Source organism: Moschus berezovskii, chromosome 23 (assembly GCF_049115385.1).
Source record: "Moschus berezovskii isolate FMDL1 chromosome 23, NW_MosBer_1.0, whole genome shotgun sequence".
Lineage (NCBI taxonomy): Eukaryota > Metazoa > Chordata > Mammalia > Artiodactyla > Moschidae > Moschus > Moschus berezovskii.
The window spans coordinates 27,425,123-27,449,718 of NC_142482.1; the positions used below are offsets into that span (position 1 = coordinate 27,425,123).

The following is a 24,596-nucleotide window of genomic DNA, read 5'->3' on the forward strand; positions in this document are numbered from 1 at the left end:
CCGCAGCTCCCAATCCACCTGAGCAACCAATGTCTGCCCGTCTCCACCTGCCTCGGGGGGATTTGAGCCAGAAGAGCCTTCTAGGGCCACGGCCTTCCTAGCCTCCTCTCACAGCCGGGCCCCCCACCCCCACCCCGGTCACGGGCCAGTCGTGACAGGCTTTGAGGTGTCCCTCACCTCTCGTCACTGCAACACACAGAGCCAGATCGGAGATGTTTGGGGGTTAGAAGGCGGAGAGAGAATTTATTCAGATTTCCACGAGTCTCTGCGTGGGGCGCCTGCTACCAGCACAGACCTCCCCCTTGGACCTGGGACCTTTCCTCAACCGGACTTCCCCCTTCCAACCCAAAGACACACCTTGGCTCCAGCCACAATCCCTCGGGTTCCTCCCCGCGCACTTCCCCGCCCTCAGGCAAAAGACGTTGAGTTTTGTTTACAATCTAATTTGTCCGGATAATTGCTTCTACTTTGCACTCCGCTCTGCCCGCGCGGATCCGGCTTTGGGCCCCTTTTTCACTGGTTCGTAGAGCACTTTATGGGAAATTCCCCTTCCGGAGAGGGAGGCGGCGCGCGCCCGGGGTGACTGTTTCACAAAGCCCAGAGGAGTCTCCCCGCCACCACCACCCCACCCCGCTTCAAAAGCACACGCCCCCCAGCCCTACGCAGCAGGGCGCAGAAGGGAGGGGAGGAAGGACAGCGGCTCCGGACTCTGGGGCCCCCCGGCCACTCCCTGCGCCAGGCACAGCCCTCCGGGAACCAGTGAACCGTGTGGGAGCAAGGGCTTGGCCGTCTCTCCAGACTCGAGAAAGGCTGGGGTTTGCGAAGCGCGCCTTGGGATTCGCAAAGCCAGGGTGAATCCCTGGGGTCCCTCCACTTTCCCCCACCCCCACCTCCTTTTTACAGATTCGCAGCCCTACGTCTTCCCCACTTTTTCTTCCTCTAAAGTTAGGTCCACGTGGTCTCCTTTCGCTCGCCGCCGGCTGCGGGGCCGGGTGAAAGTCGCTGCACCTGCTTTAGGCGAATTATGGTAGCGCTAGAAGTTGGTCGGCCCTCCCTCCGCCGCGCGCCGGCTCCCTCCTCCCCGGCTCTCGGCGCGCTCCCTCCTTCCCCGCCTCCGCCGCCCCCTCCCGCCCCGCCCGCGTGCCGCCCGCTCGCAGCCACTCGCCGCCCGGGCTCAGTCGCAGCCCCTCGGAGTCGGGAGCCGGCCGCCCCTGCGGACCGGAGCGCGCGGCCGGCGGCCGGGACGGAGCGCCCCCCGCCCCCCCAGCCCGCGGAGAGGGCGCGGCGCGGGCGGCGGCGGCGGCGCGGCGGGGAGGAGCCCGGGCCGGAACCAGGGCTGGGCCGGGGGCGGGGACGCCGGGGTCCCGGAGCCCCGGCGGCGGAGCGAGCGAACGAGCTTCGCGGGAGGGTCGAGAAGGAGGAGCAGAGCCGGAGCGAGCCGAGCCGCCCCCGAAGTGCGATGCCCCGGCGAGGCTAGGGCGCGCGGCGGGCGGCCGGCCGGCGCGGCGCGGAGGGAGGGCGCCCGGGAGCTGCGCGGCGCCGGGCGGCGCGGAGGGGCAGCCCCAGCGGGCGGCGGCGGCGGCGGCGGCGGCGGCGGGCCCGGGCGGCGACCCGAGCGAGCCCCATGCCCCGCGCGGGCTGACGGGCCGGAGCCCGCACGGAGCGGCCGGGCCGGACAGGTAAGGTGGCCGGCCGAGCCCGGGGACGCGGGTGGGGGCTGGGCCGGCGACCAGCCCAACTCCCTCGCTCGCGCACTCTCTCGCCCGCTCGCTGGCTCACTTTGTGTTTGCAAACTGCCCGCCGGAGCCGCGCCGGGCGCCGGGAGGAGCCGGGCCCAGGCCGGCGCACTTTGTTCCAGCCGGGGCCGGCTGCGGCGCCCTGACCCCGCGGGGCCGCGACACCCCGCCCCCGGCTCGGGCCCCCGCGGCCGGAGCTGCCTGGGGAACAGGTGGGGGTCTACGGCGCGGCGGTGGGGGGTCGGCAGCGGAGGTCGGCCGGGGTTGAGGGGGGCTGGAAAGGCTATTCAGGCCCGCCATCCCCCCAAGAGTCTGGGACCGGCCCCCTCCCGGCCTAGCCGCGGGGAATGGGGTGTCCGGGGGAGCGACCACCGCCTCCCCCCAACTCCCCGAGTAAGACAAAGAGTACTTCCCGGCCTAGACTTTGCTGAGCCGGGGAGGGAAGTGGTGAAGTGGGCGCCCCCAACCCCAGCCTGTCCAGCACTCCCCAAGACGCGCTGGAGGCAGGCAGATGGGGACGGGGGAGACCGCAGTCCAACTCGCCGCGTCGCCTTGGGTGAGGAGGGGACTCGGTTTGCTGGGGTCGCATCTCGGTGGTTCCGGGGCCAGTCGTCTCCTTTCCTCCATCCCCGGGTCGGCTGGGAGATACGAGAAGAAAACTTCTTGGGGACTTGAGAGCGTCTAGAAACGGCCTCTTGTGATTTTGTGCGCCGGTGCTGGAGGGTGGCGGGCTGACCCTGTGAGTATCTGTATTCACCCCATTTGGAGAGAGCCCCGCCTCACCATACAGGGGAGGAGAGAAGGCGGCAGCAGGGTTCGGAGGTCGCCTGGGAAGAGTGTCCCGGGTTAATCAAGTAGGACCCCCCTCCTCAGACCCAGGACTGTGGCATCTTCCCAGACAGGCCCCCCGCAGCCACTTCTCCCCGAGCGGCGGTCACCCCGGCAGCGCTCCAGCCTTGCGATCCCCATCAACGCCTAACTAACTTGAGCTGAGCCCGGCTAGGACCCGAGGCGCTAGAAAGCGGGGCGCCTTGAGCTGCCTGGGGTCCTGGCCTCCCCGGCAAAGGAGCATGTGCTTTCGCGGGAAGCGGATTCTGAGTCAGAGGCCCTAATGGCTGCGGATTCCTTCTCTCCGACTGGGGCGACCCCGTGAACACTTGGGCGTCCCACCCGGACTCTCTTGGTTGGGAGAAGAGGATATGGGAACGCCGAGACCCTGAGCCCATATGGAACCCCCGGCTCGGCCCTGTGCATCGCCGGCTTCTCTTGCCAACCCCCGTTCCGCTAATTTCCTCGCTCCCTCGGTGCCTGGGTTTAAGCCATCTGGAGATCTCCCGCATGTCTTGCATCCTTGGGCCGGGTCTCCCTGCTGATTGACCTCGGAGACTGGAGCAGAGGTTGGAGGTGAGGTACCCCAGGAGAAAACCTGAGTCTGAAGCTGTCATCCCAATGGTTGCTGAGAAAAGCCCAGGAGCATTTTGGCCAATGCGGGTTTTCACTTGAACTTGAGCATCTTCATCCCGCGTAAAAGCACGTGCCTGGACTGTCCCAGAGCGAACTGTGTTGGGTCTGGGATTGAGGGGTTCAGGAGCACAGTTTGAGAGGCAGCTAGGGTTGGAACTGGAGGCTCGCCTGGGTGCCCCCTTCTCCCACCCAGAAGGAAGGAGCTGTGGGATCTATACAGCCTGTAGCCGAGGGAAGAGTCTGACCAGTCCCATTGTGGAACACAGCGGGTAATGGAGACCTCGACACCAAGAATTTGAACCCAGAAATTCATTTTTTGCGGGAACCCGGGACTGAACGCTACTGGCACTGGGCATTTCAAGCTGATGAACTTCCTAGTATGTCAGTGGGTGGGGCAGGGGTGCGGGGGAAGGGGTGAAGGCCCTATAAGCTTGCCAGGCCCCAGCTGCTTTAAGGAGAGCCACCCACCTCAGACAGCCCCTGCCTCAGCCAGCCCTGCCCAACCTGGCAGAAAACTGCTGCAGGGGAGGGGAAATCTGCAGGCTTGTTTTGTTTTTGTTTTAACTTGAGAAACTTTGTTTTGCCTGGGTTCTGGGCTCTTTGTCACCTGGCAGGCAGGAGGGAGGCCCCTGGGACTGTGCTGTGGGCACCTGGACAGTTCGCCCGCTCCGGCACCCTCAGTTCTGAGTCTCTCAGAAGCATGACTGTCTCGTGGGCTCCCCATCTGGTGTCACTCCCACTGTCTTCGGTGGGACAAAGTGGCATCAGGTGGAAGTGGCTGTGCTCCCCCCCCCGCAACTTGGGACCCCTGTAAGATCTGAATCTCTCCTGGTTCCCCCTTCACTACCTTACCCCTCCCCCATCCTAACCTTGGCACTAGGCTGGGGGAGACCATGGGAACCTTTTCTTCTGGCACTAAGTGCTAGATTGCTGGGTGGGGTTTTCTCTCCCTCTCCCAGTCCTGGGCAGGTTTTGCAGGAGACATGGAGTTGGTGAACCCCTGAGCCCTGGGGAAAGGCCTGACACCAGTGTGGGGGAATGCGGGGGTGGGGGGGCTAGTTTGGGCCCAACTTGCAAAAGGACCTGTCCCTGTCTCTTCTCACACCTCGATACCCCTACCCCACCCCCTTTCCTCTGCCTTTGGCCAAAAACTTCCTTTCTGGCTGCTGGCAGGTAGGTCCCTTCTTGCCAGGAATGTGCGTATCCTGCTGGGCCCCTACTCTAAACACACCTCTTCCTTAGGGGCTGGAAAGTTGGAGGAGTGGTGGGAGGGTCCTTTAATCCATTAATCCCCCAAGGGTTTGCTGAGTCCCTACACTGTCTGGGCAGCTCCCAGACTGGGCATTGGAGTGCCCAAGCTGTGAGGGCTGGGGTCTGCACATTGTCAGGGTAGGAAAGGCAGATAAGACATTAGAGAGAGGAGGGTGGTGCAAGGGTGTCTTTGTCAGAAGAGAGGTGTGAGGTGCACGGAGGGGAAGGGTCATCTCCCCAGGAAGGCTTCCCTGATCTGCCACGCGTGGAGTGGCTGCACCCTTCTTCCCTACATCCTAATCCTTTGCTGCCCCACTGCCCTGGTGGCTTTCCTGTCTCTCCAGCTGAAATGCAAACCCCTCCAGCCCAGCCCAAGCAAGCACAGTGCCTTTACTTTTCTAATAACCCAAACTGTGTATTCTTGCCTGGAGAATCCCAGGGATGGCGGAACCTGGTGGGCTGCCATCTATGGGGTCACACAGAGTCGGACACGACTGAAGTGACTTAGCAACCACAGCAGTGCAAAGTAATACTTTCTTCTATCCAAGGAGCTCTGGCACAGTTTCCCTTCAAAAGCTCTCAGCTTCCCAGACTAGGGCAGGACGGGCACTCTTTTTGACTGGATGCTGAGGCTTCCAGTGGCTGAAGTGGCTTCCTATGACTTGGTGCCAGGACGCTGGAACTCAGATCAAGGAACTTGGGCCTCCCCAGGGCAGAACATGGGTCACAGGAGAAAAGGCTTTGGAACCTGCCAGTGGTGATGGGACTCTGGAGAACTTAATTAAGCTCTTCGAACTGCAGTTTTCTTACGCATAAAGTAGGTCAGTGATAGCAACTGAGAGCCTGTTTGCCAGTGGGATGGAAGAGCAGGTGTAAAGTACCTAGAACAGTGCCTGGCACACCGTAGTACTGACCAAGAGGTAGCTTATATTAGATTCCCAGCACTGGCAGGCCACATGCTGGACTGGAAATCAATCTCCATTTTAAGGGTTAGGAAAATAAAGCCTAGAGAGAAGAAACAGCTTGTCTGAGGTCACATAGTTAGTGGTGGGGCTCCTAGAACTTCCACCAGTGTAACCCGTAGGGCTTGAGCCTCTGCTGTGGGGAAGGGAGAATGGAGGGGATGGGAGGGCCTGCCACTTCCCCTCTCTCTTTTATGGGCTCGGGCCTGGGTTCCCCTCAGCCCTCCAATGAGAAGGCTGGATTTCCCCTTCCTGTCTTCCTTTTAAGGGAGGATCTGGGCTCAGGACTTGGGATCTCTCAGCTGCACAAGACCCTGGAAGGTCCGCCTCCCCGCAGCATCCTAAGATGCTCGTGGGCACAAAAGTGGGAAGGATAATACCCTAGAACACAGAGGAGGGAAAATGGTACCATCTTTCTCCAAAGAAAGCGAGTCTCCTATGGTTTGGAACCCTGGCTCACACAGTCTTATGGAAGACAGATTTGGCTGGCAGTCTCAAATCAATCTGGGACTCACCTCTGGATGGATCACCTTGGAGAAGCAAAAAGCTCCTTCCCTTGAGGGTGAAGTCAGTGTCTTTTTCAGTGTTTTCTTCCTGAATTCTATGGAAATGCATCCCTTCACCCATGGCCAGTGCTGCCCTGTTGGGGGGCACAGGAGGAACCCTCTATTCCAACACCCTCCCGCGCACACCCCCCCCCCCAGGCTTGCAGATACAGTTGGCTTGTGAAGTAGCATTCGGGTGGGCCCTGGAGCAGCCTGGACTCAGAGCATGCCTGCCTGAGCTAGAAACCAAGGGCTCCCAGCACAAAAGATACCCGTTTGGACAAGGCCACAGTGTGCTGGGCTATAGCGTCCAAGCTGCTAGTGCCTCAAGGACTAAGCCATTCTGGCCTCGGCCAGGCTGGTGGTCTTCCTTCCTTTGATCCTTGTCCCCTGCAGCCTGTTCCCCCAGGCCCAGCAGCTCTGCCTGCCTCCCCAGGCCCCATCCTCTGCCCAGCTGGAGCCTCCCAAGCTGGGACCAGAAGCTGGGTGGGGTCATTGGTGGTGCAGGGTGTGGGGAAAGGGTTTTTTTCTCTCCGACTGGGAGTTTCTGACCATACCTGACCTGGGCCACAAGTGCAGATGAGGAGTGAAGGTGAGATGGTGGGTTTTTCTCAGCCGGGTACAGAGTAGGGTGTGTAGACTAGTGACCCCCCACGTTTGTTCAGGATAGGCAGGGTCAGCAGGTGGAAGTTACCCAGAACTTCCTCGGGCAGCGAAGGAGAGACAGATGATGGTGACTGGAGGGAAGGTTGGGTCGGGGATTGGAGACCAGGACTCCACAAACCTTGTGGAGCCATCGCTGTTGTGCGGTGGCCTTCCACCGCTGAGCTGCCGTAGTCTCGCCGCAAAGAGGTTTTAGAAGAGGTGACTCACTTGCAACTTGGAAAATCAGAAATGGAGCAAGTCCCCCAGTGAGGATCTTTCCCACAGGTGTTGGTGGTGGGGAGCAGGCTCTGGTTCCCATACTCCTCAGCCAGGACAGGATGCCAGGTCCTAGCGGCTGAGCCTGCAAGAGGGCTGAGCCTTGTGGAGGGAAACTGGCCCAGTGGGCTGGTGAAGGGGCTCCTGTTGTTCAGTCGCGGCCAGCGGGCAGACTCCATCAGATTCGGTTTCCCAGCTCTGGAGCTCAGGCTTCCAGGAGACCCAGGCCGAAGGAAGTTGGTCCAAAAGAGGGTAGCATATACTTCCTCCTCTTTCTCCTTCAGAGGGTTCTTTGGGCGGAGTGTATGGCACCTTGAAAGAAAAGGGCGCGCTGCTGGGGAGCATTTGGGGGAGGGATGGGGACTCGGGATTTACAGCAGACCGAGGGAGGGGCGGCTGCCGCTCTTGCTTGGGCGCCGTGCTTCTCCAGGCTTCCGCATCTCCAGTTCGGGTCGTCTCCAGGTCGGGTCAGCGTCGCAGGCACTTGCGAAGGTCGAATGTTGAGGGTGCGTAGTCGGTCCACTTGGGGGAATCTTTCCCTTCAGAAGCCTCCGGGAGAGGCCGAGCTCCGGGTCCTCGCCTCCTGGCTGAGCGCACTCGTTGAGGATTGATCGCCCGGCCGGTGTTTCCCGGAGCCTTCGTGAGCGCATCAGTGCGAGGTGCCGGCAGCTCCTCGACCTCTGAGACCTGAGCGCTGGGATGTGCGCGCCGTGTCTCGGCCCTCTCCGAAAAGATGCTGGGGGCTTTGGAGAGGTCCAGGGAACTCTGGAAGAGGGGCCAGGTGGCCTCAAGTCTTTCAGCTACAGGGAGGGTCTCCCACGCCTTGTGCTGACCTCCTTGAGCTTGGGGCCGGTCTGGGTTGCGCGGGTCTGAGACTCCCCGGTGAAGGGCTCCCGTAAGCGCACCATTACCCGCTTTCTCATTCCCTCTGCAACCTTGACCATGGACCATGATGCTCCCTCTCTGAGCCCCGGCTTTCCTGGCTGCACCGCTGGGGAGGGAGCACCCACACTCCCCTCTCCCTGCTCCCCACTTTCCCGCAGCTGTGGATTGGGGGGATTGGGAGTTGGGTGAGAGAGGAGACAGGTCCCCTTTGTCCCACCGCCTCCGCGGGTCCTGCCCGACAGGGGCGCTGTGGAGCGCGGGGCCGCGACCCTGCGGCCCAGGCAAGTCTCCTCCTCCCCAATTAGGCAGCGGAGCCCTCCCTCCCGATCCCCATCTACGAAGATTTCCCTTCATCAGAATCTCACATCCTCCAGAAATTAATTTGATGCCTCTTGTTATCAATTAATTGAATCTCCTTGGGAGAGAGAGCTCAGCGAGGCGGGCTGCAGCCTGGCCCTTGTGTGCTGCCGTTCTGCCCTCCCCCTCACACCAGGACAGCCTCACCCTTTCCCTCTTTCTCTTTTCCTACTTTGAAATTTATTTTTTAAAATAAAACCACTGCTATGGGCCCTCTAGCCCAGTTTGGCTTGGATGGTTACCCATGGACAGGACACTACCTGAGATTCACCCTTCTGAGTTGGTGGGTGAGGGGGGCAGTCTTCCTCTCCCCTGGGCTCCTTTTGATCCCTGCATTCATCAGCAAAACCAAACCCTTTGGAAATTTGGCATGACCTTGATTCTATGTGCTTTGAGGTCTGCTGGTGAGAAACTTGAAGAGGAGGACCGGGGTAGGAAGATCTGGGGACAGAATCGTATACACACAGATACACATCCTGGTTGGCGGAGGAGACATTGATGGACCAGGCTAGGGACCGTCAGTCACCAAGATTTTATTCTTGGAAAAGTTCTGTCCTTTTTAGATGAGGCATTTAAGATCTGTTGCCCCCACCAGGGCTGATCTGTTAAATGTACAGAAGGGGGCACAGGTGTGTACCTCCTGCCAAAGACACCTAGAAGGTCAGACTCTGCCTTCTGCATGGAAGATGGAGGAGGAAGGTTCTAGAAGACATCCCAAGTCTGGGAAGAGGTTATGGCAGGTACAGAGTGGAACGAGGTGGTCACCAGACCCTGACTGAGGAACTGTGATTTGCCATTTCACATACCTCCTCTCCTTGTTCTTGTTTAACAAGTGAGGTCCCCTGGCCCAGAGAAGTGATTAACTTGTCCAGGGTCACACAGCTGACTGGAACTTGCCCCTCTAGAATGCTGGCCATAGAACTGAGATCACAGATGGACTAACTTCACCCTTTTGTTGGCTCTCACAAAGTTTATTACAGTGGTAAGTTTCACACAAATATCCCTGCTTGGCTTCTTTTGAAAAACCCAAACACTATCAAATATGGAGCCTGCATTTCTGTGGGGTAAAGATAGGCTGCGGTTGAGTACCCTCCGGTTGAGTACCCTCCGAGTCCCACTTGGCCCCCTTGGGGACTGACCCCAGGGCATTTCTGTTAGCAACTTTGTCATGGAGATTTTGCTGAAGTGGCAGCCCACTCCAGTATTCTTGCCTGGAAAATCCCTTGGACGGAGGAACCTGGTAGGCTACATACAGTCCATGGGGTCGCAAAGAGTCGGACACGACTGAGCGACTTCACTTTCACTTAAGTATTCTAGGAAGAACTAGGCAGGGCAGGTGTCTGAGAGGGTTTGCAAGGTCTGTACAAGCTCAGAGAAGACCTTTAAGGACACCCTGACCCACATCTAATTCTTGTACAGCTGCTCAAGAACTGATGGTGGTAGATGAATTTTTCCCCCCTTCTTTCTACCACGGAGGGAATTTTAGGGTCTTATGTCTTGAAGGGTCTGTTCTAAGCTGAAGTTAGCCCATCCGTTCCCAGGTGAACCCCTCTATGAAAGCCATCACCCTCTTACCTGCCATCCCCAACAGAAACTTAATGTACTTTTTGTTGGGGGAGAGGAGACTTTCTTCCAAGAAAGGAACCACAGGTGACTACAGGAGCACTGGGCAGCAGTAACCTTTCCAGAAGGCATCTTGGAACAGGGAGAAAGATGTGGAAGGGTGCTGTATCTGCACATTTGAATATGGATGTGGTTTTTGGATGCCTCTGAGTTGGTGCCCAAGATTCCTATAAATGCCACTGCTAGATATCATCAGGGGAGGCAAAGAGAGGGGCCAGGGCCCAGAGAAGGCCAGACCACTGGTCTGTCCCAGACTGGCAGGAGCCCTTCCTGTACCCACGGGAGCCCCCTGGTGCCAAGGGCACTACCAGAACCAGGCTCCAGATGGCCTCTCAGGCCCTGGGTAAGTACCCCACCCCTTAACCAGCAGGCCCCCCACGAAAGACGGCACTATTTAATTAGCCATCTCTGATTAACCAAACTTGGCATTCGGCTCCTCTTGCCCTCATCTTTCCCAGCTCCGAATCAATGGCTTTGATATGCTAATTAGGGAGTAATTTAATTTCAAAAGGCCGCAATTAACAAGGGTGTTGTGGACATGCTGTAGTTAAGCGGAGTAATCTAATTTGCATTAGTAACAAGCAGGGACTAATTAGAAGCTTAATTAGACACTTAGATGGCTCTTATGTTTACTTTCTTAATGAGATGGAGTGGGTTCTTTGGTTCTTTTTCTTTTTCTTACTGTTAATTCTTTCTCTTGGTCATGGTACTCGGAAGAAGTGTTGAGGGAGGCCACCTTGCTAGGGCCTGGTGGAAGCATTTTGGGGCCGGAGCCAGTGAAAAGTGCGCTGGGGTTGGGGCATGGTGATGGTGCCGAGGAAAGGTTCGGATTTCTGGGAAGTTCCAGTGACCGCCCTCCGGGCTTTACCACCTTGAGACAGAATTGCAGGGAAGAGCTCTGGTTTGGGAGTCAGAAGAGCTGTAGGGTTTCAGTTTGGCTCAACCTCCTAGCAGCCAAGAAACCTTGAAACATCACTGAACTTCCTCAAGTGTGATTCCTTCATCTGTCATAGTGAGTGCCAGGTTGTGTGTGACAGGATATGGGAAAGAACTTTCAAGGACTCTGTAAGTGGAATAGTTGTTCAGTTCAGTTCAGTTCAGTCGCTCAGTCGTATCCAACTCTTTGCGACCCCATGAATCACAGCACGCCAGGCCTCCCTGTCCATCACCAACTCCCGGAGCTCACTTAAACTCATGTCCGTCGAGTCATGTTACTAAAATATATTCACAAATTGTGTGCCCAGGCTTCACTTACCGAAGACTCAGCTCAGAAGTCACCTCCTACAGAAAACCTTCCCAGAGCTTCCTACTCCCTCTCGGCATCCATAGCCAGCCCCCTGCTCCAGTATCTACTGAGTATAACACTGGTAAAGTTGTGTGGTGTGTCGTCGGTTCTCAACCCTGGCTGTACTTGAAATGAAGAATACTTTAAAAATTATCCATGCCTCGATCTGACTCCCCAGAGAATCCAATTAAATTTATCCAAGGTAGAGCCCAGGTGGGGGCTTCCCAGGTGGCACTAGTGGTGAAGAACCCACCTGCCCATACAGGAGATGTAAGAGACACGAGTTCGATCCCTGGGTCAGGAAGATTCCTTGGAGGAGGGCATGGCTACCAACTGCAGTATTCTTGTCTGGAGAATCCCATGGACAGACAGTAGAGCCTGGCAGGCTACAGTCTATAGGGTTGCAAAGAGTTGGACACAACTGAAGCTACTTAGCACACAGAGCATAGGTATGGATATTTTTTAATGCTTGTGTTTGCCTGTCTCTCTTTCTCCACCAAACTATAACCCTCCTCCCCCCAGCAAGGGGTGTGTTTTATTCACTTCTGTGTGCCCAAATGCCAGTACCCTCTGTGCCCAGCGTCATTCAAACAACTTTGTCCACTAAAGACTGCTGATTAAAATATTTGATATCACGTGGAAATGGTTATGATAGTAACTGGTTAGTGGAAAAGCAAAAATTCAAACCATGTACAGATTATGAACCTAAGCTCATGTTTTAGAAGTTTATATGCCCAAAGAGAATGAAAATGGATAAGACCGAAAGGAGTGGGGCCCCAAAGTCTAGCTCTCCAGCTGGTAGACTTAGAGGTACTATTCATTTATTTCCTCTTCACATGTTTCTACCAAGATGTCCTACTTTTATGATTAGAAGATAAAGTTATTTGAAACTTGGAGGAGAACCTAAAACAGAGAACCCCAGGATGGCGGCTCACCTTCCAAATCAGAGGTGGCTGCAGGCTTTTAAGAGGCACATCCTTATCCTGGCATGTGCACTGGCTGCTTGGGCTTGGAAGTTTTGTGCTAAGAAGAGGCCTCGAATGATCCCTGAAGTTGGACACCAGATAGTTCCCAGTGTGTTGTTCAGGGAGACTTTAAGGCTGAAGTGAGAATCTTAGCAGGGAGCCCAGGGCGCCAGACTCTGACCCACACAAGAGTGTCCCACAGTCCAAGGAGGGCCCTGGAGAGGGACTGAACTTTTTTCTGGAGCTCTGATTGCCCCCTCTGCCTGGGGAGAGACACTGCCCAGGCTGATCAGAGCGACAAGCAGTCATGGGTCTTGCATCACCCTGTCTTGCTTTGGTGACATGATTGGGAGCTACAGAGACATTCTAACCCTTGGGTTCTGTCTCATTTTCCTCAAGTGCTGAAGAGAGTGAAAATGGATGAGCCTGGAATGGGTGGGGCCGGGATGAGGGGATGGTGTCTGGTCTTGCTGGGTCCCCACGACAGTAGTGAGTAGCCTTCTCTGCACACCTTCAGGCAGCGATACCACAGCAGCCCTGTAAGGAAGGGTTACTGTATTAGCTTCATGTGACAAATAAATAAACCAAGACTCAGATGGTGACCTCAGTGCTCATGTTCTAATTACAGAGCTAATAAGAGACCAGAGCAGGGTCAGCAGGTAGATGTCCAGTGAGGGGCTGGGAGGAAAGGCCCAGGCCCCCAGGGCTCCTCCTGGAGCCCTCCTCTCACCTGGTGGCCCGGAGCCAGTGGGCCTTTGGGGCCTGAGCTGGATGGGCAAGGGGATCCCCTGGCCTTGGGATGACAGATTGGGAAGTATCCTTCAGGTGCTTGAAATGCCAGTGCTCATTGTTCTGAAGAGCCCTCTGCTTTACATCCCTTGACACAAGTGAGATCTGATAGCAGGACAGGTAGCGGAGGAGGAGGAAAAGAAAGAGAAGGAAGGAAATAAAAGGCAGCCCCATGCTCTGTTCCTTGTGGTACCTGCTGTGTGTGGCTTTTTTTTTTTTTTCCTCTAAATTACACCTTACGAGAACCTATCTTTGAAAGTCCCCCCCCCATATGGACTATTTTTACAGTCTTTTATTGAATTTATTGGAACATTGCTTCTGTTTCACGTTTTGTTTTTTTGGCCACAAGGCATGTGGCATCTTAGTCCCCCAACCAAGGATTGAACCCACTCCCCCTGCTTTGGAAGGTAAAGTCTGAACCACTGGACCACCAGGGACGTCCGATGTCTTTTTATATAATCCAGAAATGTATCCATTTCAAAGACTCTCTGCTGTGAAGGAAGCCTTCAGAGACCAGTGACTGCTCCTGTAAAATCAGGGCTTTGCAGATGCTGTTCCCTTGCGTTCAGTGACCCTTTGCCTGTTCTTCATTTCTAAGTATAGATGCCAGTTCTTAAAAAGAAGCCTTCTTTGCCCCTCCATATACATTGAGTCTTTTATTTGTTCCCTGTACTCATATTTATAGAATTTATTTTATTTGAGCTTATCTACCTGTGTCCTTATTTATCGTCTGCCTCACCTCATGGGGACATAGCTCCTGGAGTGCAAGGCCCACTCAGGTCTGCACACACACAGCCTGGCACGTGGGTAGGTGCTTAAATATTTGTTGAACCAGTGAATGGATGAAGGGTCGTTGCTGGTGAAATATTCTCCTGGGCAGCATCGGAAGGAAGAGGAGAATGACTCTGTGGCCAAAACTTCACACTACTGGCCAAACTTTCAAAAAGACAAATGCCAAATTTACCCAGGAAAAGAGGGAGGTGAAATTGTACCTCCGTTATTATCAGTTGCCCGCAAAACACCCACGACACCTATGCTGTCTTGTTTGAGTTTTGTAAGCCAGTTGGGGGCCAGGACCGAGTTTTAGTATCCTGTAGATAGGTCCTCAGTGCTTGGCTTAACTGGGCACAAAATCCACGTTGAATGAACGAGTGGTCTTGGAGGTAGATCATTTCATTTTGGCCACCAGGAAGCTCATAACTGAAGCCAGTGCTTGTCGCTGGAGCCCTGCTGTTGCCTTGGACAGGCCGAATCAGCATCACCTAGGAATTCTCAGGGCACTCCAGGCTTAAAATCCGAAGCTTGAGACCCGGGGCCCAGTAATCTGTATTTTAACAAGTCCCCAAGGCGATTCTGAGGCACTGAAGTTTGAGATTCTCTGGCTTAAGGTCTTGGCCCATTTATTCTCCCTTGTACTACCCCATGGTATTATATTTTAAGTAGCTTTGTATGTCTTTTATTGCAGTGTGCTTCCCAGTCTTTCTTGGAAGTTGATAGGGGTATATACATTGTAAACAGATAGCTACATCTAGTCTAATTTCCCCCATCATCCTACAGAGAAGAAAAGGGAAGAACTTGCCCCAAGTTAAACTGCAAATTGGTGACAGAGGTAGGACTAGAAGCCAGCTTGGCAACTTCTACTCTCAGGCTTTGAATTGCCCCCCTGACAAGATTCTAGGTCTCCCAAGGGCTGGAATCCGGTGTCTGCTATTTCAACTCAAATCACCACCACTGCTCTGAGGACAGGTTACCTGTGGTCACGCCCCCACTAGCCGGGCTCCCCCTGAGAGCTGGCGGGGTGCGCCCCTTCTCCGGCCGCGCGCATGCACGTGTGCGCCCTGCCGGACGCGCGGCCCCTAGCGAGAGCGCGCTGGGGGCTGCCCCGCCCCTTCCCTCGTTCCCTCCCTCCCTTGCGGGTAAACTCCGGGCATCCATCAGTCTGTTAATTGCACTAATTAGAGATCGCGGAGGTGTTAATTGGAAAACCCTGGTATTGTGCCTGTTTGGGGAAGAAAACGTCAATAAAAATTAATTGATGAGTTGGCAGGGCGGGCGGCGCGGGTTCGCGGCGAGGCATAGGGTGTCGTGGCAATCACTCAGATTAAGCGATTGTTAATTAAAATGCTACGGTAATTAATACTCCGTACACCATATGGGCCCGCGGAAAAGGCACAAAAGGTTTCTCCGCGTGTGGGGCTCCCTGTTCCTTTTCCCCTCCCCCCCAGAAAGCACCCTAACCCTTGGGTCCTCCCTTTGGCCCCAAGGTTGGTGGAACTCGTCACTTCCGGCCAGGGAGGGGACAGAGGCGGACCCGGCGCGTTCCAAGCGGGTCCGTGCTGCGAGCCCGCGTCCTTCGAAGGGCCAGGAGCCTCGGGTGAGGTGGGAGAGCCCCCGGCGGCCCCGCAGACGCACCCAGAGCGGAAGAGGCGGTTGCGGCTTTGACCCTGCTTCCTTCCTTCCTTCCTTGACTGGCCAGAGGCTCTCAGGTGCCCTGGCGCCCCAGGGGAGCCCTGAGAGACCAGAAACCAGGACCTGCCCAAGGGTAGGACCAGCATCCCACAGAGAAATCCTGGAGCACAGGGGATGACTCCCCGCTGCCCCCAGCTTGCGGCAGGGGAGGGTTCAGGGAAGGCTGGGTTGGCCATGAGCGAGAATCAATTTTAGGGAATCCTAGAAAGATCTTCTTGTTCCCTCTCCTTATGTGTCCTTTTGAAGGAAGAAAAAGCAACCAGTGACTGGCCCACGGTCACCCAGCTGGCCCTTGAAAGCCGATGGTCTCCTTCCCAGAGTGCCTCTTGGCTCCTGCAGGTGGTCAGTCAGCTCTTTGCTGAGGACAGGGGTGCCCAGGGCTGGAGCTGGCTTGGCAGGGGGGCAGTGTGTGGAGAGAGGCAGAGGGGTGGGAGTGAACGGAGGAGGGGGCTCTTGGAGGTGCCCCGTCAGTACCACAGTAGGCAGCCCAGGTCTCCGCTGGGAATTTTGAGGCCTGCATGTCCCTTTGGGAAAGGGACGGCTGTGATTCAAGTGGACCCTCCGTGTCTCTAGGCTGCCACTAGAACTTGGTGGTTTCTTATCCACACACTGATTGGGGAGTTTTACTCCTGGAGCTTCCAAGTCCAAAGAGACCTTCACGACCACCTCGCCACGCAGAGAAAGGGAAACCGGAGGAGGAAGGGAAAGGATTCACAGCCGCTTGTGACTGAGCTCAGGCGCCCTGACACTCAGGCCCCTGTCTCCTCCAGCCAGAGTCCAGGTTCCGATGGACACTGGCTTTCTCCCCTATCCTTCTGGAAACCAGGCACTGATATCAAGGCCTGCCTCCAGCACCCCACCCCAACCACCCCACCCCTACCTGGCTGGGCCCCAGGCACCCAGAACCTGCTCACCCACAGTGCTGGGAACACCCCAGTGCTGTTACATCATCCAGCAGAGAGAGGAGCACGAGGCATGAGGCTGCCCTCTGCCCATGTGCTTCCCCTCGGGAGGGCAGGTGTCTCAGGGCAGAGGTGAGGGTGTGGAGATTCCTGGGAGCACCCACCTGCAGGTTTGGGTGCATGCTGGTGGGCGGGCAGGAGCCTGGAAGGAGTTGAAGGCCCCGGGGAGGAGACAGAGCAGCACGCCACGTGGGAATTAATGCCATTCATACACCCTGCGGAAATGACTTTTCAAATGCATATAATCTTAAGCATGCAAATGAGAGGCTTGCTTCACCCTGTTTAATATGAATGATCGGCCCTTGAATAGCTATTATTACACGCCACATTGCAGCAATTATGCTGTTCACTGGGTGTCGCTCTATATCCCCCCCAATAAAAAAAAAAAAAGAAAAGGACACTTCTGTTTGCATCCTCCTTCCTTTTTTCTCCCTTTCTTCAAACTTGCTGTCTGATCAACTTTATGGTGTGTGTGGGGGGGAAGGGGGGCAGTCTCTCTTACCCCAAGGAAGAAACTGCTGGATTCTCTCTCCTTTCTCCCGTGCGCGCGCGCGCGCGCACACACACACACACACACACACACACACACACACACACACACCCCTGAGGCTCTGGTCTTTGTCCCCAGGGGCCCAGGAGTTCTCAGATCTCAGGGCAGCTAGACTTGGAATCAGGGCCAGGGTCAGGCTGAGGGAGAGCAGAGCGGCTTTGCTGTCTCCCCCTCCCCCTCGGGTAGCGGAGGGGGGCCCAGGCCTGAGTGCAGGAAGGTGCTCTGTAGGCTGCTGGCGGGGATTGGAGTGGGTGGTTGTGGGGAGGGGGCTGGAGTCCTGTGCTCTGGTGGGTGGAGGATGGTGTCCATGCCATCCATCATTTGGCAGCCACTGGCCCCCGGGCTGACACGGCCATTAAGGCCTGAGACCGAGTGCTCAATCTCTTCCAAACCATCACCCCCAACCTTGCCCTTGCCCCCGGCCCAACTCCTCTCAGAACTCAGGATTGGGAGCCACAGCTGGGGGCGGCGGGGGGGGGGGTTGTAAAAAGCCTTTGGGAACACACAGAGAAAAAGGGACACTCCAGCAGCGCAGGGTCACCCAGGAGGCCGCACAGGCCATCACAAGAGCAAGTGTGATGTGGCACATGTGGACTGGTGGTCTCCCCATGGGCCCGCAGCAGTGCTCTGTCCCCCCAGTTTCCCCCATGCCCTCACTGTCCTTCCCATTCTGCTGACAGTGGGGACAAAAACAGCAAGGGGCTCAGTAGGGCAGTAGGGTGACAGGAAAGAATTCTTCCAGAGTGAAAGAGAATTTGGGAGCTGCCTCCTTGGAGAAGAAACTAAGGCAATCAGTCTCTTCCAGCCGTTAGTCTATTAAGACCCACCAGCACCCATTTTTTGGGTCAGGGACTCCATGTGTCTGTGGGGTCTGCAAAGGCCAAAAGGGAATCAAGAAGGGGAGGAAAGTTCACCGACTGGCTTCCACCCCTTGATCACTGTGTGATCTGGGCCAAGTCTTCGACCTCTCCGAGCCCAGGGCCTTCACCCTTACAAACAGAGGACAGGTGAAGAAGGGACCAATCATTGCTGGCCCTTAACTCTGCAGGTGGTTTGTGTGTGCTGTTTTATTTACTCCTCACAGGACTCTGAGGCTGGGAGAATTTCCTTCTACAGACAAAGAAACTGAGATTTAGGGAGTTTAAGACTCCTGTCAAAGATCAGTAGTGGATACCAACTGTGTCTTGTTGGCTGAAATCAGTGTTCCTCTCCAGGGGCTGTGGCGATAGCTGGAGACCCCAGCCTTTGAGAACGGCTCTGCCCATTGGAGCCCCCCATCTGCTTCAGTCTGTGTAACAGGTGTCTGAGCTAGTGCACCACCCATGAGACACAGGAGGAACCACAGGCCCCCTCCTTGCTGGCCTTGACCATCCCAGTCATACCCTCTTGTCCTCCTGAGCATGTTTCTGCCACTGCTTGAGAGGCAGTTTTGGGCACGTGGGGGAAGAAGGCAGGATTTGGGCCTTGACTCGGCCTTGGGTAACTCTCCTGACGCTCTGGACCCTCGGTTTCCCATCTGTAAAATCAGGACGAAAGGAACGGTCTCCCACAATTCTTGTGAGAAGGGATCTGAGTGCCTGTGGAGACAGTAAACACTGAGAATCAGCTTTCGGTCAGGTGTTGGGCTGAGGGCCTTAGAATGGAAGGTCAGGGATGTCGGACCACTGGCTGCCCCTTCCTCCCGGGGCCCAGCTCCAAGTCCAGCTGAGGGACTGGCATCCAGTAGTGGGTGCTGGGCAGACAGCAGCTGCTTGTGCTGCAGCCAGGAAAGGAGGCCCTGCCCTTGGGGTGCTCCGGGTCTGGGGGGAAATAAACACAATGGCCATCACAGGTGTTGAGGGGAAGCAATATGGTGGCTCCCATTGAATACCTCACCTGCTTTTACGTCCTTGCAGACCCCTGCCCATCCTGGCTCTGCCTTACACACTAGCCTGGAGGGAGAGGCCTGAACCGGTTTGGGGGTGGGGCATCGCCCCCTCGAGGAAATATGGGGCAATGGGGGCGCCTCAGCTACAGTCTGGAGCTGCCCTCGCCTGGGCCCGGGGGGAGGGTGATATTAGGAGGGTCTGCGCCCCAAAAGGGGTCCCAGGGTCGGCCTCCAGGAAGTTGAGAGGGTGAAGCCCCCCAGGACTCGGTGGGGTTGTGTTGTTTGGGGACTGGTGTTGGGGGGCACCCCTTGCTGGCCCGCCCTGCCCGTCCGGCCTTCGCGCCTCAGCCCCTCCCCTACTCTCTCCTCCCTCTCCAGGTCCCGCTAGAGCGACATGATGGTGGAATCCGCCTCGGAGACAATCAGGTCAGCTCCTTCTGGTCAGAACGGCGTGGGCAGCCTCTCCGGGCAGGCCGATGGCGGCGGCGGCAGCAGTAGCGGCGGCGGGGCTGCGGGCCCTGCCGCAGGCGGTGCAGTCAGGGACTCTGCCGTGGGCGCGGACAGCAACGGCGAGATGAGCCCCGCGGAGCTCCTGCACTTCCAGCAACAACAGGTAGGAGCCGGCACGCCTCCCCAGCCACCTGGGAGGGATGCTGGACCCCTGCTCCCACATCCCGGCTCCCCGGGGGCCTCTGCTCCCTGCCTAGCTGCCTTACCTTAACCTTCTTGAGAAAGTCCAGCCAGCAGGGACCTTCCCCCGCCCGGGCCCCCAGTGTTCACTAAGGCCAGGGGAGAGCAGCCCTTCCAGAAAGGGTGGTGTGGCTGGGGGCCCTGAGATCTCCCGGGTTAGGCTCAGAAACGCCCACAAGGGCAGACAGATGGCCAGGCAGCAGACTCGAGGGGGGTGCATCTTGGGGCAGGCGGGCACCTGGGCTCTCCTCCTGCACTCTGGCTAAGTTAACAAACAGGGTTGGGGGAGGGAGACCCTGCTCTGGGTGTGTCCTCTTGGGCCTAGGGGGCTCTGCACACACTGGTAGCTTTACTTTGTTTGTATTGTAATACATTCCCCACCTGCACCTCTGCCTCGGGCCCCTGATCCAAGCTGTGAGTCAGCTCACAGGCACCAGGGGTCAGTGCACCTAGGAGAAGTTCAGGAGGAGCAGGCAGAGGCAGGCCTCCATTCTTAGTGCCTGTACTGGGAACCTCTGTCTCTATCCTCCTCCCCCTTCATCATTCCCACCCTAAACTGCAGAGTTCAGGAGTCCAAGACCAACCTCTCTGAGGATCAAGAGGCCTTAGGGCGGGGAGCCTGGTTGGGTTATGACAGAGCAGGGGCCCCAGTTCCCAGCCCCACCCGGGAAAAAGGGAAAATCATGCTTGACAAGTTCAGGAGAACCGGCCCAGCCAGCCCTGGCCTTGGGATGCTCCTTCTCTTATTTGACTTTGCTTCTCAAATCACTGCTGGTGGCATTACCCCTGGGGGGCTCTGTCGGGAATGCAGAAAAGTCGGGTCCTGCACGTACCTCCCTGCCCTGTGTGCACAGGTGTGTGTACCCATATCACCCTCTTGCTCTCTCCCAGGTTTGCCCTGAGGCTTCTTCTCCCACTTCATAGCCCCTAGGGGGCCCTTTCCCACCACACTTGAAGCCAGAGGTCAGATTGGAGGCAGCACTGTCAGAAGGCCTACCCTAGGGCTGGTCAGCCAGGACCGACGCAGGAAGTGAACAAACCCCGCTTCCATCTCCACCTCTCCACCCCGGCAGTCCACCTGGGCCAGTCCTGGGCTTCCTGAACCTTGGCCTCTCGGCATCTGAAGCACAGGGACTGTTAGGATCAGATGCAGTTTGGGTGTGAAATCCTTCCCCCCAGCGACTGATCCATACAGGTGTGAACAGAATTGAGGGCTTTAAAAATCCCTTCCTCTTGCAAACACTGGAAACTTGAGCAGAAAAGGCCTGTCTCCTTTCTCCAGGGAGATGGTCCTTGGGAGTTCGCTGGCATCTCCCAAGCTTGCCTAAGCAGGTTCCCTGGGGAAGAGACCCACAGAGTCTGTACCATCTATGGGGGACAGAAGGTCAAAGGGCAGAACCCCCTACCCTTTATCAAAACAATAGCAAAACACACCAGGCCAGAGATCTCCAAGGCCACCCATTCTGTATGGGCAAAAACTTCTCCTCTCACACCTCTAGGCAGACAGGGCTATGAAAATTTGTGAAAATGGAGGGAAGGCTAGGGGGAAAGTTTCTTTTAAAAAACTATTTAAAGAGAAGAGTGAGCACCAGTGAGCAGGGTAAGCGGGGAGAGGCATGGGGTGGGGAGAGCCGGGACTGTCTGTACTGATCAGGTTTCTGTGTTCTGCGTTGCACTCAGGCCGCGTGTTACCATCTATATTCCACGTTCCAGTTATCCCTGTTTGTTTTGGTGAATATCCCAAAGTCCTGGAAAATCCTATATCTGTTTCATAAATAAACTGGGGTGGAGATTTGGAGGCAGGCGGAGGGAGGGCTGGTTTATCCATTTGCACTCACTACGGGCGTAGTGCCTAGGGCCAAGGGAAATATTTGAGACTTAAAAAAGGTTTTCTTGGCTCCAAACTATGAAAAGAACCCTGCAAAATTAAAATTTCAAAATTGTCAATTAAAAGGAAACAGTCTGTGGGCCATCCTTCTGCCTCCAATATATGAGTGAAGCTTTGGGGCGGGGGCGGGGGGAGCGTCAGGGTAACGATTTCTGGTTACCCCCTCCCCCCAACCAATGTCTTTGACTCTTTGTAGGGGGAGTGAATGGAGGAAGAGGGCCGGGCCCAGCAAGTGCTGCTCCCTCTCAGCCCCAGTCAGGAAGTCCTGGGAGGACAAACAAAAACCGCGCCTCTGTTTGATGCTATGGGTCTTTAATCCCCTTACCTTCTCGGGGAAGTTTGTGCTGTTGTTATTCCCACATCACAGATAAGGGGGCAGCCAGAGACAGCACTGGCTTGTCTGGGTGCCAGGGAATGGTAGATCTCGGTTCTCCTGGCTTCTAGTGTTTCCTCGTGCAGGGCTCAGCTCCTACCACACTTCACAGTCCCCGAGGCAGCAAGGCCTGGTGCCTACTAGGTGCTAAATAAACCACTGTTGGTGAGTGAATGAGAGCTCTCCACTCTCAGGCTAAAAGCACTCTTAAAACAAACCAACAAAAAGCAGCGCTGGCCGCCGGCTCTAAGTGGCCACTCCAGAGGTTGTGAGTGGGTCTGCGGGCGGCGCCCTGGTCCCTCCTCCTTGTGCCCCCGTGGCTCCTCTTCCTCTGTCCGTCTGTCCATCTGTCGGTTGGTCCCTGCACCTCTGCTCTGGATAAACAAGCCCTGGAAATGCAGTCTTGGCCTTTGGGGCGTAATGAGTTGACAAAGGAGAGAGAGAGATAAACAGGGCGAGTCAGAAGTCAGGCTGGTGACAGGACTTTAGGCTGAAACAAACAGTGCTGAAGAGGACAGCCACGTCACTCTGGAACAAGAGCCGGCGCCGGTTTCCATGCAACAGCAGGCCGAGAGAGCTTGTTTAAACAGAGGCGGCCAGGGGGTGGGGTGGGGGGGCAGGGCTGGGCTGCCTGGCCCGGTCTGACTGGAGAGAGGGTCCCCGTCTGGTCTGGCTGCCCTGCCTTGGTCCAGCAGCCAAGGCCCCAGCTTCCTGCTCCCTCCTCCCAGCTCCCTTTTCAGTGGGTGACAGAGCCACACCGCCTCCACTCTGTCCTTGGGGCTTTCACCTGGTCTCCAGTCTCCTGGAGAATCTCCCCTGAGAAGGAGGCAGGGGGAGAACTGTGGGCCCTGGAGCGTGCATTCAGTCAGCAAACAGGCATGGAAGCTCATTTTGCACCCAGCACCCTGCTGGCCCGCTGGGGTTAGTGATCCTGTTAGAGATGCCTTGAACCCAACAGGCGTGCCAGCTGCCCATCAACCCCTGCCTTCCTTCACCAAGCCAAAGTCTCCTTTGGCCCATATTTCCCCTCTAGGATGGCATTTTTTCTTTGAAGGTTGCCCTTGCATTTTCTCCTAATCTGATTTCACCTGTATGAAAACGTTCCTGGTGTGTTGGGCTTTCCCCGGGGTCTCCATAAATATCCTTTGGGCTCTCCGATGGGGGCGCAGCCAGGGCTGGGAGAAGTGTGTGGCAGCTCTAGGGAAGTGAGGCGGAGGGCCTGGGGAGCTTTCAGGGACCAGGCTGGCTGCTTGCTGGACTTGGGGCCAGGAGGACTGGGCCAGGCGGGCGGCGGCAGGGGTGCGGGCGGCGGGCAGAGCGGCTGGGCTGAAAGGCGTCAGGGCCTCCAGAGCCGCCACTCCTATTGTCCTCTGGTTGCGGGGGTGACAGGTCAGCAAGGGTCACGGGAGGGTTGCCTAGCGTCTGGGAACTCCCACTGCAGTTGCTGTGGCAACCGGGGCCAAATCCCACCCTGCTCACATCCTGTGAGGAGATTCAGAATGGTTGGGGGGCTCTGCGCATTAATGGGCTTTTACCTCAGCCCCCTCCATAGAGATGGGGGTGGGCAGTGGCAGGGAGTTAGGGAAGGAAGAATGGAAGAGATCTTCCTTTCCCTCCCCCATCTGGCTCCCGTGGCCCCAGCTCCTCGGGGGGATGGGATGGCAAAGGGGGGGTCTTGGGAGGTGAATTAGCACAGACACCAAACACGTGCTGTCAGCAGTTGCCACTCATCTGCAGGTCTGGGGCCCATTTCTTCAAGTCTTCGCTCCCGCCCCAGATCCTCACCCTCCAGACTCCCCTTCCCTTTCTGTAGAGTGAGTCCTTTCCCAGGAGGTGCTGGGAGCCCCGAAGGGAGAGTCAGGGCCCACTCCTCAGAGGGGAGACTTAGAAAGTTCACGTCAGGGAGGTCCCAGACTTGCCGACAGCCAGCCGCAGGGAGTGTTAGAAACTCCCTGTGTCCCTCCTGCCTGGGAACAGGGGGCAGGTGGGAGGTGGGGCCAGGGAGTAAGATGACAGGCAGGGTCCTGAGAGGGCCGAACTCCCCTTCCCATACCTCTCCTGGGTGACTAAGCCAAAGGCCCCCCTGTTTTGTGTCTGCCTCCTAGTCCGACAGGAAAGGAAGTTTCCCTAAGAGGGGAGAGAAAGGCAGAGGAGGGGTGTCTCCAGGCCCCTGCTTCCTCAGGACTGGGAAGGAGCCTGGCCACTGTACCCCCAGGCTTCCCTTCTGCTGTGGAATTCTGAGACCCCCCACTTCCCACCACCCCCCACCCCCGCCTCTCTCATCTCCCTCTTATACCAGAGTTCCTGTCCTTACTGATAAGGAGTTTGGGGAAGGTGGGGAGAATTGAGGGGGAAGAAGGTGAGTGTTTCCTCTTCTAAGGTTGAAGGACTGAAGCCAGGTGGGAACATCCCAGGACCCCCTCTCAGTGGGTCAGCTAGGTGTTCTCCTGCGGGCGCCCCAGTGGGAGTCGGTGGGGTGGGAACTGCATGCCCCACACAGCCCCCACTCCGAACCCCACCCTTAGAGCCCTTGCGTGGTGGCTAGCATGAGGGCAGTGGCTGGGTTCACGGTGGCCCTGAACCCAGACCTGGGAGGAGACCCGCTTCCAGAGAACTCCAGTTACTCAGACATGTCTGGGAGGGGAAGCGCCACCATCCCGCAACCCTCAGCCCACAGTGCTTCATTTCCTTCCAGATGCCACTGTGGGACCTTCCTGGGGAGCTGGTTTTGGCCCCAGAGGCTGCACCCATTCTGCACCTCTGGGGCAAGAATGGAGGGGAGGGCCGGCCTCTAGGGAGGGCCTTGCCCTTCTGGACCCTGGTGGGTTCTTTTGTTAATTGTCTTCCTTGGAGAGGTTTCATTCTCAACACACTTGTTGGGGAAGGGGTCCTGAAACTGGGCTGTGTGTCTCCCACCCACGTGGGCCTGCCTGTATCTGTGCGTTGCTGGTTTTCATTTTAATGGTTCTAATTTGAGAATGTGCCGATGTCATTTTTACGAGGTTGGTGTAAAA

General features: G+C 56.7%; 1 protein-coding gene across 4 annotated transcripts in view; it reads left to right on the forward strand.

Moving 5' to 3' along the window:
* The first annotated feature begins 1,156 nt into the window (after positions 1 to 1,156).
* The window catches only part of FOXP4 (forkhead box P4), a 51,288-nt gene continuing 27,848 nt past the window's right edge, over positions 1,157 to 24,596 (forward strand). For 2 of the 4 annotated variants that reach the window (XM_055406151.2, XM_055406154.2), the window contains exons 1-2: positions 1,159 to 1,679; positions 19,010 to 19,244. In XM_055406151.2, the coding sequence (XP_055262126.1) occupies positions 19,026 to 19,244 (219 nt within the window). In that variant the 5' untranslated portion in view covers positions 1,159 to 1,679; positions 19,010 to 19,025. Of the gene's footprint in view, positions 1,680 to 19,009; positions 19,245 to 24,596 lie in introns of all 4 variants that reach the window. The other 2 variants (XM_055406152.2, XM_055406153.2) reach the window with 2 other exon arrangements.